Here is a 17,133-nt window from a genome sequence, read left to right on the forward strand (position 1 = left end):
CCTCAGGTGAAATGATTCAGAATAATTTAGTGTGTCAGGAAACACATGGCCATCACTCCAGAGCCACGGCCGTTTACATGAACGGCAGGATCGAGCAGGGAAGTCGTAAATGTACCCGAGGATGATGGAGGATGAAGGCTTGAGCTTTAGTGAGGTTTAAGCTGTGACTTGTTTATGGTGTGCACATGCGTGTGTGTCGGTGGGTGTGTGTGTGTGTGTGTGTTAAAGTGAGCGTGAGAGAAGCGTGGGTGTGAAAATGGAGCAGAAAATTGCTGTGAGTTGTTGCTCAAGTATTTTATTAGAGCGGAATGACAGATACCAAGAAATGTGTTTCCACGAAAAGAGCGGCAACATTTTCCAAAACACAGTCGAGTCAATTAAAAAACAAAATTTTCAAAACAAAGGTGTGTAAAATCCTTTATTACGATAGCATAAAGACGCTACGGCATTCTGACATGATTTAATGACATTGGTAACTTCTGCTTTTATTTTACATTTGATATTTATTTTGCCTCACATATCAAGGCTCATTTTCACTATAACGAGATAAATGACTGTATTGTCTCAGGATAACAAAACAAATTTATGCATTGCATGGCCCATTTTCTCGCGATCTTGTTTTCTCATGATAATGTCAAAAAGTAATGCATTATCGCAAGATAGCAGGGCTAGTTGTCTTGTGATAAAACATTACTGCGTAATTACGGGATAATTAGGCACGTTTCCTTGTGGCATGAAGACAAATTTATGGATTATCTGAAAATAACAAGGCCAATTTTGTTAACTTTCTTCTTTCTGCATTGTTACATTAAATTAATACATTAGCAGTTTTCTCGTGATAATGTAAAAGGAATGCGTCATCACAAGTACACAACTACTGCTTTCTCTCTAAAAGAAAGGCCAATTTTCTTAACCTTCTTTCACTTAACTTATTTATGCGTTATTACATAAATGAATGTGTTATCTCAGGATAACAAGGCTCATTTTTTCGAGATTATGAGATAAAGGACTGCATAGGTAAAAGATAAGGCAAGTTTTTCCTCTGACAATAGCTCAGGATAACACCTCATTTTCTCATAACAGGATAAATGTAAGCATTATCTCCTCGATTTCTCGCAATAAATAACATAAATTACTGCATTATCACTAGATAAAAGGCTTGTTTTCTCCTTAAAATGACAAATTAATGCATTATCCTGGAATAACATGGTTATTTTTTTGTGATAATGAGACGTAGGCTTGTTTTCTTGTTGCAATGAGATAAATTACTGCTTTATTTCAGGATAACAAAAGTTAGTGTTCTCGTGATACAAGATAAAATAATGCATTATCTTGGGAGAAAGAGATAAATTGTGCGTTATTGCAAGATAAAAGCTTTACACGGATGAAAGAAAATGACAAACTCAGTTCAATGAAAGAAAATTTTGAAGGTTATTTTCATGTAACTTGCTAAGTTTAGTTGGAAATCAACTCAACCTTTTGTTGATTGTTCTGGTCATCAAAGAGTAGTGGTAGTAGTTAAATAAATAAATACATTTAAATCAAATATCTGACACAAAACACCAAAAACAAAAAACAAGGCTCATTTTTTCGAGATTATGAGATAAAGGACTGCATAGGTAAAAGATAAGGCAAGTTTTTCCTCTGACAATAGCTCAGGATAACACCTCATTTTCTCATAACAGGATAAATGTAAGCATTATCTCCTCGATTTCTCGCAATAAATAACATAAATTACTGCATTATCACTAGATAAAAGGCTTGTTTTCTCCTTAAAATGACAAATTAATGCATTATCCTGGAATAACATGGTTATTTTTTTGTGATAATGAGACGTAGGCTTGTTTTCTTGTTGCAATGAGATAAATTACTGCTTTATTTCAGGATAACAAAAGTTAGTGTTCTCGTGATACAAGATAAAATAATGCATTATCTTGGGAGAAAGAGATAAATTGTGCGTTATTGCAAGATAAAAGCTTTACACGGATGAAAGAAAATGACAAACTCAGTTCAATGAAAGAAAATTTTGAAGGTTATTTTCATGTAACTTGCTAAGTTTAGTTGGAAATCAACTCAACCTTTTGTTGATTGTTCTGGTCATCAAAGAGTAGTGGTAGTAGTTAAATAAATAAATACATTTAAATCAAATATCTGACACAAAACACCAAAAACAAAAAAACAGGTGTATTTAGTTTTTGATGATAAAGCAGTAAAGCTAACATGACAATAAAGATATACATACATTTAGTTTATTACACATTTATTCTGTATAATTGAGGCAATAAGTGGTGATTTTCCTGAGCAGACATGAGCTCACTGTCTACATAAAAACCCCTCAGGCTCTAAATCCTCATAAAAAGCAGTGACGGACACAAACACGTCCATTTGAAGTCATTACTACTGAGGCAGGTGACAGTTACCAGAGTTTATTGGACCCATTTTAGTGTCTGTTTACTGGATTTTTCTTTTAAAAAATTCCCACCGTCTTGGTGCTCTCAGCAGCATCGCTTGATCAAACAAAGGTGAGGCCAAACTAAACCATTAAAGCTAATGGCTGATAAAAGTCACACAGATTCTAACAAAGATGATGTCAAATGCACAAATATATTTAGACGCCAGAAATATCATCATCTACATGAGTAAATGTTTGACTTTGCTCACACTCTGTGTTATTTAAGCTAAACAAACACAAACAAACAAACTCCTGGACAGTTAGCAGCTGAGCTAAAGCTAATGGGAGCTAACCCAGCTCAGTGTTTCCGTCTTTTTGAAACAAACCACAATAAAATGTAGAATAATTTGATGACAGAAACACAAATGTTCATAATTTCAGAAACAGGTGTGGGTAACAGTCTCTTCTTAGCTAATGTTAGCTAAACAAGCTCCCTGTTGCTATGTCTGGCAACCCTTTAAAAAGAAAATTAGAATTTGGATGAACAGCATTCATCTGAAAAGCAAATGGGAGTGAAAGTAAAGATTTTAAAACTTCGTTAAAACCACAATAAAACAGAAGAATATTCATCATTTCAGAAACAGGTGTAGTTTGTTTTCCCCTAATTGGACCTAAAGCTCATTGGGGGTTTTTTCACACAAGTTAGCTGTTGTAAGCTACAGTTATATAGCATTAGCTAAGGTTAGTGCAGATTGAATTTGGATAACAATATCCATCTCAAGCGTCTGACAAATTGTAGTGAAGATGAATTTGATAGATGCTGATGTGGATAATTTTTGCTTTAGGACAAATAATCAAATGAGCTAAAGCTGACATTAGCTAACCCAGCTTGTTTCCATCGCTCTGAAACTCCGAAACAGTGAAACAAAGAAGAATTTGAAGATGGATGCAGATCATTTTCCTCTGGAGAGGTAAGCAAGTAAGCTAAGCTAACCAAGCTCCTTGTTGCTATATCTAGCAAACCTGTCCAATATTTTGAAGTCAGACTGCAATGTAAATGCCAAAACTGGCTGCAGTTTTACATATTTAATCCCCTGGTGACTGAAAGTGGAGAATAATTTGAAGATAGGTGTGGGTCATTTTCTCCAGGCCAGGTAAGCAAATGGGCTAAAGCTAACATTAGCTAATAGCTGGAGTATCTGGAAACCTGCAAGAGCCTCGAGTCTTGAAGAAAAATCAATTAATCATCAACATACTAAGTCCTTCCCCTTGAGTAACAACACCTTTGTTACTCAGCTAGCAGCTGCAGGTTGCTCCTCCCACTGGAGTTGGCGAGTGGCACCAGCAGCACCGGGGTTTTGCCGGTGTCGGACGTGAGGTGGTTGCGTGTGTTCATGCTTCGTTGTTCCAGGTTTAAAACTTCCTTTTTTGTGGAAAGATCCTGCAGCATATGGTAATGATGGAGCTTCATTTTCTGCAGGGAGTGTCTGAGTGACGAGAAGTAAAATTTGATACTTAGGATTATGTTTGTCCTAATTCCTGTGGGTGTAACAGCATATACATTAGTTTTTTGAACTAGGAATAAACTCACTGAGCTTCAGACAGCTTTTGTTTCAGAGCCAGAATTGTCGCCTCCAGCTGATGGACCTCGTTAACAAGGCCGTGTTGAACCTGCAAACAAACAAAATAATCCATGAGGACGAAGCTTCTCGTAATTTCTTTTATTCTGTATTTGAAATCCTGAGACATATTCCCGAACCTCATCTCTGCACAGGTCCATGCCGGGTCTGTTGGTCCTGTTCTCCAGTCTGGTGTGAGCCAGTTTCAGGGAGGCGGACTTTGCCTGCAGATCCGCATCCAGACCCTGGACGTCGTTTTCCATCTCCGTCATTTCATCTTCAGTCTACAGACACAAACAAACACGGTTCATTCTAAAATGGCCCCCACAAAATTATATAAATGATATATAGCTCACTTTTTTAATTTGCCACTCCAGCTCTTCTCGGGCCTGCTCCTCATGGTGGTTGCGCTTTCGAAGCGCGAACTCAGTGGCTCTCCACTGAGCCTCCAACTGGTTCTGCAACTGAGAAATAAAGCAGGAAATCACTGCAAAGTGGTTAATCATTTACCATCTGGAGACTACAGAAGACATGAGAGCATTTATTGTATACTTTGAGTCAAAATGGCAAACACCAAATTAACAACCAATAAGATTCACTGCATCAAAATGAGTTTCAGCCTCACTTTTACTTTTTAAAGATCAAAAACAATGGTGACCCAAATCACAGGGGCAAATTCATGCATGAGCGACTCATTTACAACTCTATCTGTAACACCTAAGATTATTTTAATGTTAACATTAGCTAACCCAGCGTCTTGTTTGTGTGACTGACCTGAGCTCTGGTCAGACTCATGTCCTCCCTCAGTTGCTGGGACACGTCCATGGCCTCCTGAGCATGAGCCACGTTATACTGGCTAAACTGGTGCCACTCCTGGGGGGTGGAGGAACTACAACAACAACAAAAGTGACGCTAATGAGTCATATAAACTGTGGATTTACACTGAATCTATTGTTATGACTCTGGGTCACTGTTTGACACATTTTGTTGGGCATTTATTTAATTTTTCATTCCGTTTGTAGTGAAATGTTGTTTTCTTAAATGTTGTGGTTTTTATTTTTTTGTGGTTTTCTGTTTTTTGTTGTTGTTCCATGTTAGTTTTGTGTTTTATTCGGTGGTTCTTCCAAGTGTTAGTACCTTGTGTAGTTACACTTCTGCTCCTCTGATTGTCTGCCCCGCCCTGATGTGATTCACCTGTGTCTAATGAGTTTCACCTGTGTTTCCTACTATTTAGTCCCAGTGCTCCACAGTGTCTCTGCCAGCTCATCCTCTGTTTCTGGTCGACTGTTGCTCGTATTTTAGCTCCTTGTGTTTTATTTTCTTGGACAATTTTGCCATTTGAGTTTTGTTTGTTTTATTTTTGCAAAACCTGCCATTTATACATTTTTAAGTGAGTGGGGTAGAATAATTTGGGGTAAAATGTCATATTGTGATTTTTTTTTTTTTCTGTCATTGCAGTCAGGATTTGCTCAGCAAGATAATATTCAGGTCAAGCAGAGTAAACATGGAGCATTACTAACATAAAGATTTGATTTGATGTTTGGAAAAAAAGGCATGGATCAGTCGGAAATGAAACAATTATCAAAAAAGAATAATACTAAATAAAGTCATTCAAATAAGAAACATAAACTCATTGAAATTGACACTGAAATTGGTCGATGAACACCAGTCAACTACAGAAACACTAAGCACTGACATAGCTACTCAGATTCCCACAGTGTCCATACAGTCCTGAATCCACATCTGGATCTGGATAGCCACCAAAATCTAATAATTTCTTTCTTGAAACATAATCTACATCCCTGGACAATTTAATCTGAATATCAGTCCTTTGCTTTAACCCTAATCCAAAATCATGAAAATCCTGACATCTTGGTATCGTGATTTTTACCCTGACGGAATGCGAGTTGGGTTGATCTTCAGAGAAATCTGAGGCGACTTTGTCGTCAGTGACAAACAGGACATATCAATGTCCAGAGTGTCCGTCTTGTTCTGGAGGTCAGAGGTCAGCTGATGCCGAGCCTCCTGCAAAACGCTGTGAAGGAGAACAGAGTTGGTCAGTGCCATTTTAAAAGGTGGACACAGTTGTCACCATGGCGTCGCCGTCGTCGTCTGACTCTTTACCACAGTTGTTCAAAGGCCTTGTCGATGTGCTGCTGAAGAACCTGCTGCACTCGACCAATCAGCTCCACCTCTTTCTTCAGCTGCTCGTCCACCGGGTCCACGACCAGCTCGCACCCTCGTCGTCCCTCCCTCAGCCTCAGACACTCTGTGCTGACCTCTAGAGGAGTGGCAGTGGCAGCCAAGGCCTGCTCGCTCTGCTCTTTACACTGTTAAATATTAAAGTCATCTTTGTTATCACTTATTAACACTGGTCATACTTTGCTCAGGTTTGTTGCCAGATAAAGTTTACACAATACTTGGCATTTGTTCTTGTGAGAGATGCACAGATGGGATAAGAAGAAAGAGACAGATAAATAATATGAGGAAAATAAAATGGTGAAGAGTTAGAGAGCCCGTGGAATATGGAAACTGTAATCTGTCAGGCAGAAAATAACAAATGTCTGCGCAAAATGGGAACTGTGTATTCTGTCAAAACAAATTAGGAGGCGTAAACAGCAGTTTATGGAATCAGAATCCTTTCATTCCTCCACTGACTCCCACTTAAGCTTATGAACCTCAAGATTTTATAAGATTCATGAAACAAAGCCTTCATGGTCTACCCAATGTTTCAAACCACCAAATGTTTCAAAATTTCCTCCAATAATACTCCCAAACTTTGTAAAAAGACCTCATTAACTCCTCAGGAAAATTTGGACTGACCCCTGGTGGCTGTTCAATATATTGTTCCTTCCTAGTTGGCCTCAACCAGCAAACCAGAAGATTATGTCCACCTCTTATGAATGGTCTATGTTCTGGCAGAACGTTCCAGTCTTAAGGATATATATATATATATATATATATATATATATATAAAGCAGCCACTTGACCTTAATATCTCAATTATTTTCAAACAATACTAGTATTTACACAATCAGGCAGGTGTAAAAGTGTATTTATGACATATTTGTGCTTTAAGGAACATGATTTTTGAGTATTTCTTTTGAATAATCACCAAAGTCAGAGCTTCCATCTCTTCATCCACTTTCTGTGCACAGGCTTCCAAAGCTTCCCTCCATCGAGCCACATCCCAAATGCGGTCACTCAACCTGCGGGATGTGTCCCTCTCGTCCCAGCTCGTCTGCAGAGGAAAGTGTCATGAAGGTTTAAATACCCCCTGCAGATGCTGATTTGATTGGTTCCTGCACAGTCACCTCACCTGGCAGCTGGTGTCGTTGCGTAGCGACCTCCCTTCCTGTCGGATCAGGTTTGAGATCACACGCTCGTGCTGAGCCGTGGCAGAGAGCAGCCGGTTGTTGCTGCTCCACTCTGGCACACCGAGGCGAAGGCCGGGCTTCGCAGGAAGTGAGGACATCCTGCTGCTGCAGGGACAAACTTTTTATTACCATAAACTCCAAAATAAGATGGCCAAAGATTATGGTCTACCATTCTCATGTTGGATATGAGCCCTCATGAAACTCTTTTATGAATTAAATCTATTTGGTAATTATAAATACATATGGAATAATATTTGTATTTTAGTGACATTTATAAAGATGAGCGACACGAAAGTTCCCCTTTGAAAACCAATATAAACTTTTGCATTGCTGAGTCATTCAACGTTTCAATGCTTTTTATTCTGAGGTCATTTGACCAATTTTACTTGGGTTGACATACATGTAATTCCCATGGTAATCCAGCAGGTGGCAGTGTCGCATAACTGGAAATTATTATTTTTTTAATAATCAGGATTTATTGATTAAAAAAATTTAATTTCACTTCATAAGGATGGGACATTTTTTTCCCCAAAGGTTCTGAGAGGTAGCAAAAAAGTTACTTGTCTCAGACTGATATCTCTCCAAACCCAGCATGTACTATATGGAAAATATTGCATATTTTTATATGTGTTCCGTAATTGCATTTCAAAAACTAGCATTTAAAGGTTAAATGATCAGGTGTGATGTTTAAAAAAAATCAACCAGTTGAAAGTAAATCTGTGTTTAGTAATAGTTTTAAGGGGGTGTATTTTTTGCACTTAAGGTGAAGAAAGTCCTATTTTAAATATTGCATGATGTCATAATGTTTGCTGGGTTGGAAAATGGAGATCCTGTGATGACAAGATGGACCAACATGGCGGACATGATTTCCAGGCTACTTAAACAAGTAAATAACACGAAAGTATTCAATTATTAAAAACAAAAACAACAACAAAAAAGAATTTTATTTGTCTACACTTAGAAAATACAGTTGTCATTAAACCCCTCATTGATTTCCGGTGTTGAACTTATTAAAATTCTCAAAGAAAAATTATTGCTGCTTTTAGTAAAAGTGACTGAAACACATCGCGATAACTTTACTTCAAATCGTAACGTTTAAATTATTATTTATACTCACCGCAGTTCGAGAATGTTCAGAGAATGTCGGCGTGCTGCTGGTTTAGCTGATCACCATGGCAACAGCTACTCCGGCCGTCACTAGGCAACACAACTACACAGCGTGAACGACGTTAAAAATTAAAAACACGGTGGAGACGACCCGGAAGTGATCATCTACAGTTAATTTAAATGAAAAACTCAACTGTAAATACAGGGAATTTGACCTTTTATTGTGCTATGATACTTAAGTATTTACTCCCATAATTTGTTTGGAATTACCTCTAATTTTCAGTTATCTTAAACTCCCTTTTTTACTTGTCATATTTTCTTGACATTCTTTTACTTGTACTTTTTTTGACGTAAATTTCAAATATACTATATATGTACACAAGATGCGTTTATCTTGCTGAGATGAACTTCCTGTCCTCTCCAAATGTTTGCAAATACTTTTCTTTTTTTTTTATCTTGAAAATGTATATTGGAATTCAGCAGCAGTTTCCAAATTCTTCAAAAAATGATATATATATATATATATATATATATATATATATAGGAGGACTGTATTTTACTTTTGTAACCACATTGTTTTCAACGCAATTTCTGGTCAAACTATTGAAAAGGGAAACACAAAGAGGGAGAGTCTGGAATATTTATTTAATCTTGTAAAGCAGATCCTTGGCTGAGAAAAACAAAACAAAAACAATAGAGAACACAAATAAAACATAGTTTTTTTTTACTTTACCCCATAAACGTCTGTTTGCTACTGTGATGAAAGTGGAAAACACTCGACATGTCGCGTCATAAACGACGCTCACACTTCTGTTTTATTGTGAATTGTCAGAATTACGTCATGCCAGTGGTTATATGTCCATGCTGTGGAGACTTTCAGTGTTAGTTACAACTGTCATCATCATCATCATCATCATCATCAGTTTATCACATTCCTGACCGTGGCTGTTTCATGGTCTTCTGTCAGCAGCAAAGGTTCCCATGAAGAAACAAAGGGGATAAAAATAAAACAAAAACACTTGTGTCTCACCAACACCTCACACAACTCGAACCTCCATTTCAGTGCATCAACACCAACAAACCATATTTTAATGCCCATTTATAAATGATCCACACATCTCATCTATCTGTACATTGCACCAAATATGGAACACGAAAGACCTAAACTCTATCTGCATGAAAGTACTTAAAGTCTGGGAACCACAAGTGCACAATCCTGATTACCTGAGCTTTGATACCACCTAGGTCCTCCAACAAAAGGTCCAGTATGTAACCTTTTAGGAGGCAGAAATTGCTGAACATATTCGTGTTTGAATTACTGCAAAATCACTTTAAAATAGTTTTTTTTGTAGCCTTGTGTGGTGCGCGACTTTTACTGTACGTCGGAAATGGGAGTGATGTCACAAAAACATGGACGCTAACCTGTCTTATGCTAGCCACTGTTAGCCGCTCAAGTTGCGCTTACACAACATTTTGCACACAAAGAGCGTAACATTTCAACAAATAAATATGAAGTGCATTTAACGGCAAAAGTAGCAGCGAGTTTCTACTCCTAATGCGAGTGGCAGCCATCTTAGAATCCTATATCAGGTTACGAAACATTGCTACGACTTTCCGAGTTGGAAACCCAACTTGAGTGCATTCCAGTTGAAGCTTCCAACTAGGAACTCGGAAATCCCAACTTCAAATGGAAACGCACCATTAGAATAAGCACTTACGTATCCTAGGCAAGGGCCTAGCTTTACAGAGGCCGCCATTTTGTGCCTGAACTGGCTTCACATCACTTCAGAACATCCTTTCTGGTTTGGGTAGGCCACCGTAGTTTCCTGACACACTTCCAAAAGAGAGAGATAAACAAACCATTCCTTTATAATCTGCATTTTCACCACTAGATGTCACTAATTCTTACACAATGTACCTTTTTAAAGGCTGTGGACTAAAAAATAAAAACCAAGCGCTCACACACCGACTGTCGGGGAACTGTTAATGTTTAATTTACGGAGATTTGGATTTAGTTTGTGAGCTCTGCCTAGTGCTTGGAGTGTCAGTATTATTATGAGGCAGAAACTCCACACAACTCTATTACTATATACATGTATATATATAAATATATATAATACACACACACACACAATCCAGTGACAGTAAAAACTATCCTCAGTGGTAGTGATGAGCATTATCTGATTTGAAGGTTATTTTGTTCATCGTCATAAATCCAGCTTCTTTTTTTTTCCTTAAAGACTGATAAATTAAAAATGAAGGAAGCTTTCATTTATTTTACAACAGCAAAAAATAAGGTGTGGGGGGGTTTATGGTTTGATTAAAAGGTGAAATCAGTAAATTTTCTGTGGCAGGGTCATAATTTAAAAAAGAAAAAAAAAAAGTTTGGTGAAAGCGTGGTGGGTGTTGTGCAGACACCGTTCTCCTTGAAGCAGAGGTGTGAGGTTCATTTAGCTACACAGTTTCCAGAGCCGTCGCGCCGCTGGAGGAGGAGGCGTTAATTCAGTTTGCAGTCCTTCAGTGTTTCTTCTCGAGCCCTGTGCGCGCGAGCTTGTCACGCTCCATTTTCAGGTGGAAATTGTCTTTTTCGTTTTTTTGCGGTTCCTCCTCTCCGCGGCTGGTTCGGGCCGATCTGGAGGAAGCGACACGTTGGCTCCGTGTCGTCGCCGCGCTCGTCCAGTCCGCCCGCCATCACTGTGGCGTTGAATCTCCGTTGACTTCTATGCCGTGTTGCTGCAGCTGAGCTCGAAGCAGCGCGTTATCGTTCTTGAGCTCCTCGATCTGGAAAACCACAGCAGATGATTAGACGTCAGAAGAGAAATTCAAATGTATTTTTATAGCACACTCTTCATCGCATACATACATAAAACAGACAGTTATTTAAGCCTTCAAACTCCTCAAACAGCCTTTAAAATTATTGAAATTATAAAATGTGTTGTGTCACTTTTCAATAAAAACAAATGTTACTTTCCAATCTTTGTTTTTAAAAAGCTTTTCCATAAACACGGCATTGTTTGATCCACACAAACCCCCCCAAACAACTCTTTAACAAGCTTCAAACATTAAAGGTCAGCGTAAACACAGGTGTGTGTGTGTGTGTGTGTGTTTGTGTTGGTGAAGAGAACCTGTTGTCTCAGCAGCTCGTTGTCCATCTTGACTCGCTCCACCTCCTTGCAGCTCTCCTGCAGCTGCTGGTTGCTCTGACGCAGCTCTCGGATGTAGTCGCAGGCTTTGTACAGGATACTTCCTTTACTCTGAGGGGTCGATATAAAAACCACCACACGTGTTCAAGAAAAAGACTCATTTTAAAAACACTTCACATTAACCTTTTAGCACCCAGGTTCTTGTCAACCACTCACCGCTCCAGTTCTGCTGTCGACGCTGCAGTCAGGGATGATTTTCGACAGCGTAACAATCCAGTTGTTAATTTTGTCTCTTCTTCTTCTCTCCACTGCCAAGAAAAGAGGAGACGCACTCTGTTAGGCTTTGTCCCCCACTCACTCAAAAGACAGGAAAACATGTTGCATACCTTCATTGTGCTGCGCTCTTCGTCTCTCGTCTCTAGGAGCTCGGGGACCGTCCACCTTCCTGTGAAGACACAGCAGGGGAAAAAAAGACAGAAAAACAAAACAAAACTGTGAATGAAATGGCAGATTTTTAATATATACCTCAACTAGAACACACACTTCATCAAGTGCATCCAAACTAAAACCCTGTAAGTCGTAGTGGATTTTGTGGATTATGTTCTTTGGGTGGACGTTTGACGAGCTGTGTCAGATACACCTTTTAGTTTTAAGTGTTCCTGTTAAGCTGTGTTTCCAAAAGCTTTCTCTATTTTCTCTCCACTTTTTTTGATGATATGTTGAATATGTAAATTAATCATTTCCAAGATTCTGCAATTTGTTTGGGTTCTCAAAAAAATCGCGACCCCTCTGTGGGTCCTAACCCAGACTTTGAGAACCACTGTTGTTAAGGACTAGGATGATTAAGAAACTATTATTTTTCTACTTATCAGAATAATATATATAAATGTAACATACACACAATATGTTTCTCTTCTCTGTTAGTGTCACTTCCTGTCAAACACGTTATTGTAGTTTTATGACAAAATAAATACACATTTCACCCTGGCCTTCAAAATAAGACTGTGGCTTTTTACTACTTCCTGTGTAAAAATAGCTTCACAACAGATAATCCTATTGTTTCTGTCCTTCTTATTCATGTTATCTCCCATTTTTGTAGTGCGATTAAGTGGTTATACTACACAGGTGAAAACAAACAAATTTAATGTTATCTTTGGTTCAGGTTTAGTGACAGGAAGTAGTCACGATCTTGCCGGCACAGGTCGGAGTAGTGACAGAGGGAATTGTGGTAAAACACGTCAAAGTCTTGGTACGTTTCTAGAAGTGCTCATGAACTGCTCAAAATACAGAATAAATCACCATATATTTATTGATTTGTGATCCACCAAACCTCTGTCTCTACAACACATGATGGGGGGGGGCACAATGTGGGGGGAGGTGGGGGCGTATGTGAAAGTTCATCTCACCAGTTTGAACTGCCATGCTGCAACATCTCGCTCTCACCAAGGTCTCTGGGGACGGCAGGTAAGTGGGACAGAGTGTGGTTTTCAGATGTTTGGATGTTTGAAATGATGTATATTATCACGTTGTCTATATTATCGTCATTTGTACACACAAGTCACAATAAACGGAATGGTTTTCAAAACAGGGAGGGGAGGGGGGAGACAAGGAGGAAATTCCAAGTCCACTGTGAAGGCACAGGGACAGAGAAGAAGAACTTTTAAAAACGTGTGTGTGTGTGTGTGTGAGAGAGTGGCAGCGATTTGGCAACTTCGGGAGCAGCAAATGTCGTGTCAGACTCACGCGGTGTAGGTGTGCGTGCGCGGTGCGATGGTGCGAGGGCTCGTCGTCTGCAGCACTTCGGGGGGGCTCATCATCACGTAAAACTGACCTGCATTTACAGAGGGACACATTTAAAAAAAAAAAGTCAGTTTAGCTGACCTCAACAAATTCCAAGATATTATAAAACAAAATAATCCAGGAAGCATGAGACAGCATTTTCACACACAGACTGGGGCCTCCACAGAGTTAAGTCACGTTTCCTCACCTCCTGCCTGTGTGATCGTCGGGTCGGCGGTGGCCTGCACCGACACGGCCGTGGCTGTGCCGTCGCTGACGGTGGCGGCGGGAAAATAAGCAAAACGTGTCTCGCCGCCCACCGTCTCCCCGCCAGGGCTGCCCCCATTACTGAAGGGGTTCTGGATAACAGCCTGTGAAAAGGGTGGAGCCAGGGATACATCAGTCAAAGACTCATTTGGAAACATAACGTATAATAGATACAGGCATTCACTGATACAATATCCAGTAGGTGGTAGGTTAACTAATACATTTTACGTAATTTTGAGGATGTATAAAACAGTATCAGGCCAGATTGTGATATCGGTATGATATTAAGTCATCCATCCATGATGTCGACTCACCTGAGCCACAGCCTGAGGGGCTCCAGCAAACGCTGCGGTGGAGACAACGCTAACGGCTCCACTTCCATCAGCTGTAGCCTCTAACTGATCGTCTGTCACCTGAACCACACGATAGGTCACCTGAGGTCAGAGCAGAGGGTCAGAGGGTGATGCACAAACCAGAAGACAAAGTTAATGTAAAAATACAGACACTTTATCTTTTCTAGCAATAATGATGGTATAAAAACAACATTTCATCTCCCTTTTTAATAATAATTTACTCAACCGTTCTCAGGAGGGAGCACTATAGAGCAGTTACAAGAGTGTTGTCGTCCTTTGCATTTGTTTTATTGTAATGTATGTAATGTGCTTTTAAACGAGCCTCTGAAGCAACAGGATATCAATTTATTATTGATTTTCAATTGATCTGTCAATTGTTTCCTTGTTTAGTCCTTATGTCAGAAAATGTTGGTTGGTATTTCCCAAACAACTGTTCTCTGTGAAACGGAGCAAAGAAACCAGAAAATATTTACATTTAAGCTGAAAAATCAATCAATCAATCAATTAATATTATTAATCGAATAATCGGTGCAGCCCTAAAACTAGCTAACATGTAAATAATGTTTACCACAAGAGTTCTCACCTGTCCTCCATTGTTCTCGGTGCGAAACTGGTACTGCACATTGTGGTCAGTGAACGCAGCCTGGGAGACACCGGCGATGGTCACCGCAGACTGCTCCTCCGCCCCCACCGCTTCCCCTGCAACACAAGGGTCAGTATAGGTCACACAGGGGTCACGAACTGAACCAGAGCCATTAAAAACAGATGTGACTGGCACACGGTGATCGTAGTAAAGCACACAGTTTTAAAACAACACAGTTTACATGTATTACTTTACATTCACGTTAAATGACACGTTTGTTAATGCATTTCACTGCCTCCCACCTTCCTGTAACTGCACCACCTCCTCTGATTCCTGTTTGTCGTGACTAAAAAAAAACAAAACACAGAGAAGGCAACAGTGAGTCAAGTTACAAGTTGAAAGCAAACAATTCCCAGTAATAAAACAAATGTAAGCCGCACAACAAGTTCCACTATTTAAATATATGTTGTGAGTGAGCGAATGACTGAAATGAATACAGTAATGTGAAGGCGTGACAGTAATCATGTTTTCGGTGACTTCTTTACAGGTAAATCATAATTACTTGATTGTAAAATCTAATTGGATGTATTAATATTATATACTCCAGCCACAATGACTATTAAAAAATATGTCATGTTTAAATACTAGGACAGTGACATTAGAAGTTAAAACAAGCAACAGATGCACTAATATAGTAATAAAGAATCAGAAGCAAGGATTGTAAAACAACAGGGAAGAAGATAACTAAGAAGGTAAAACCCCTTTTTTATTATCTGTTGTGAGTGAGGGGCGCCCCCAGGCGGCCACTTTACATAGCTCTGATATAAATAAAGTGGTACAGTTGACTTGCAAGCGTGACACAAATCACGTTTTCTGCTGCCTGAAGTGTTAAAATCACACTTAATTGTCCTCAACAAGCGTGTGTGCATGTTTACATTATATGCACATGGAAATAAAAACTTGAAAAGCACAAGTGCCCACTTTTATTAATAAGCTCTTTTTATATTTAATTATTATTATTTTTTTAAAAGACGTGCATGATGTAAATAAGCAACAACAGTTGAGTGAAAAAGTTAACAGACACCAAAGTGATGCTGTGCATTTGTGTTTCTTTTACTATAAAGTAATTTTTTATATTCTTAAAAAAAAAGAAGATAATATGTGCTGCATAATTTTGGTAGTTTGATTAGTTTGTGTAATGATATGTGTTTAGAATATGGATGTTTAAACATAAACTGTGGCGCCTCGTCACTAAAAGATGCACTGGTGTCACGATAATAACAAAGTGACAGGAGCTGGAGCTTGTAAACACAACACAGGGGATGAGGGTTGAGGATTCAGGCCGCCATGGCAGAGCAGGAAGCCGCCCGCAGCTCGCTCTCACCTCGCCGAACTGTCCAGACTCTGCTCCAGCATATCCATGAAGCTGCTGCCCGGTGGAAGACGCCGATATTCAACGACACTGATTTACGGAGATGGAAGCGCTGATCACGGGGACAAACACACGGGTCATGTGAGAAAGACAGTCCAGGACACGTGAGGTACCGAGCGGGCAAAGAAGCTAAAATGGAGGCCGCGGCGGAGCAGCACAGAGACGTCTGTGCGGAAAACAACAAGAAATTAGTCCGTGGTGTTTACGCTGCTTCACAGCCGCGGTGGTTGCTCCAGCTCCGGCTCTACGCGGTTTATTTTTCAACATTAACACCTTTTTGCTTGAAGGAATGACCGTTTTCCTTTTTTTAAAAAGATAGTTCCTTAAAACCGCTTTGCCCTTGGTGTTCTTTTGTCGCTCGGCGGCGCACAGCTGCTGTTTATCCGCGCAAAGCTGCGGCTCTGACATGCGCCCAACAAGACACGGAGTGGACTTGTTTTTCTATGTTTTATTACGCGATTAAATCGGTGTTTTTCCACCTTAATTGTTGATTTCATCGTTGCGTACAATCACATACTGTACTCTAGCACTCACGTGACTCGTGTGATGTAGTGTTTGTTTCTCGTATCTGTCTTATTTTATTGCTGTTAAGAAACCAGTTTATGCGTGACATATTTGCCTCCAGCCTTTTATAAAACAGTGTCTATGTGAACAAGTATACATAAAGAAGTGTATCTCAAACAATGACACAGAAAATGTGTACAATTTGTGCTCGTTCAGCGCCTCACTCGCACTTTTTTAGGGTTCTCTGCCCAGGTGACCACAGTGATCCAATCCGGGTTTTCGCACAAACCACATGACAACACAAGCATGACTGACTGAGCTGCTGCTGCTACAGCAGAGCAACACGTACGCGATTGTCATCGTAATTTACGGTTTTTATGTCGTTTTCGACAGCGCGGAGAGGATTTACTCGAAGAAATATTCACTTGCAAAATCACAAATGCCGTTTTCAATGCGTTTTAAAGCAGAATTTGACAGCTGTGCTTGTATTTTCTGCCATTTTTCAGTATCTAAACCAGCCTGTAGTGGTGAAGCTGTTGCTGCGGCATCACATGATTTAACGACATTTTTCTTTCAT

At 39.5% G+C, this 17,133-nt stretch overlaps 2 protein-coding genes across 3 annotated transcripts; both read right to left on the bottom strand.

Moving 5' to 3' along the window:
* Nucleotides 1-2,243: 2,243 nt before the first annotated feature.
* Nucleotides 2,244-8,571, bottom strand: tekt2 (tektin 2 (testicular)). The gene is made up of 10 exons (XM_044052367.1): nt 8,506-8,571; nt 7,331-7,493; nt 7,127-7,252; nt 6,136-6,341; nt 5,903-6,046; nt 4,786-4,900; nt 4,368-4,475; nt 4,152-4,295; nt 3,984-4,063; nt 2,244-3,879 (listed from the first exon to the last, which is right to left on the bottom strand). Exons 2-10 carry the CDS (start codon nt 7,484-7,486, stop codon nt 3,681-3,683), a joined length of 1,278 nt encoding a protein of 425 aa, XP_043908302.1. The 5' UTR covers nt 7,487-7,493; nt 8,506-8,571; the 3' UTR covers nt 2,244-3,680.
* A 977-nt stretch (nt 8,572-9,548) lies between these two features.
* On the bottom strand, nt 9,549-16,581 carry usf2 (upstream transcription factor 2, c-fos interacting). Of its 2 annotated transcripts, XM_044052378.1 has the most exons (11): nt 16,005-16,581; nt 14,923-14,966; nt 14,621-14,736; nt 13,999-14,118; nt 13,626-13,788; nt 13,382-13,469; nt 13,045-13,089; nt 12,025-12,083; nt 11,855-11,946; nt 11,621-11,749; nt 9,549-11,276 (listed from the first exon to the last, which is right to left on the bottom strand). In XM_044052378.1, exons 1-11 carry the CDS (start codon nt 16,040-16,042, stop codon nt 11,187-11,189), a joined length of 984 nt encoding a protein of 327 aa, XP_043908313.1. In that variant the 5' UTR covers nt 16,043-16,581; the 3' UTR covers nt 9,549-11,186. The 2 variants fall into 2 exon arrangements, with proteins under 2 accessions (XP_043908313.1, XP_043908314.1); XM_044052379.1 differs by lacking the exon at nt 13,045-13,089.
* Between the last annotated feature and the right edge of the window lie 552 nt (nt 16,582-17,133).

The sequence above is a fragment of the Solea senegalensis genome, linkage group LG20, assembly GCF_019176455.1.
Source record: "Solea senegalensis isolate Sse05_10M linkage group LG20, IFAPA_SoseM_1, whole genome shotgun sequence".
NCBI classification, from domain to species: Eukaryota; Metazoa; Chordata; class Actinopteri; order Pleuronectiformes; family Soleidae; genus Solea; species Solea senegalensis.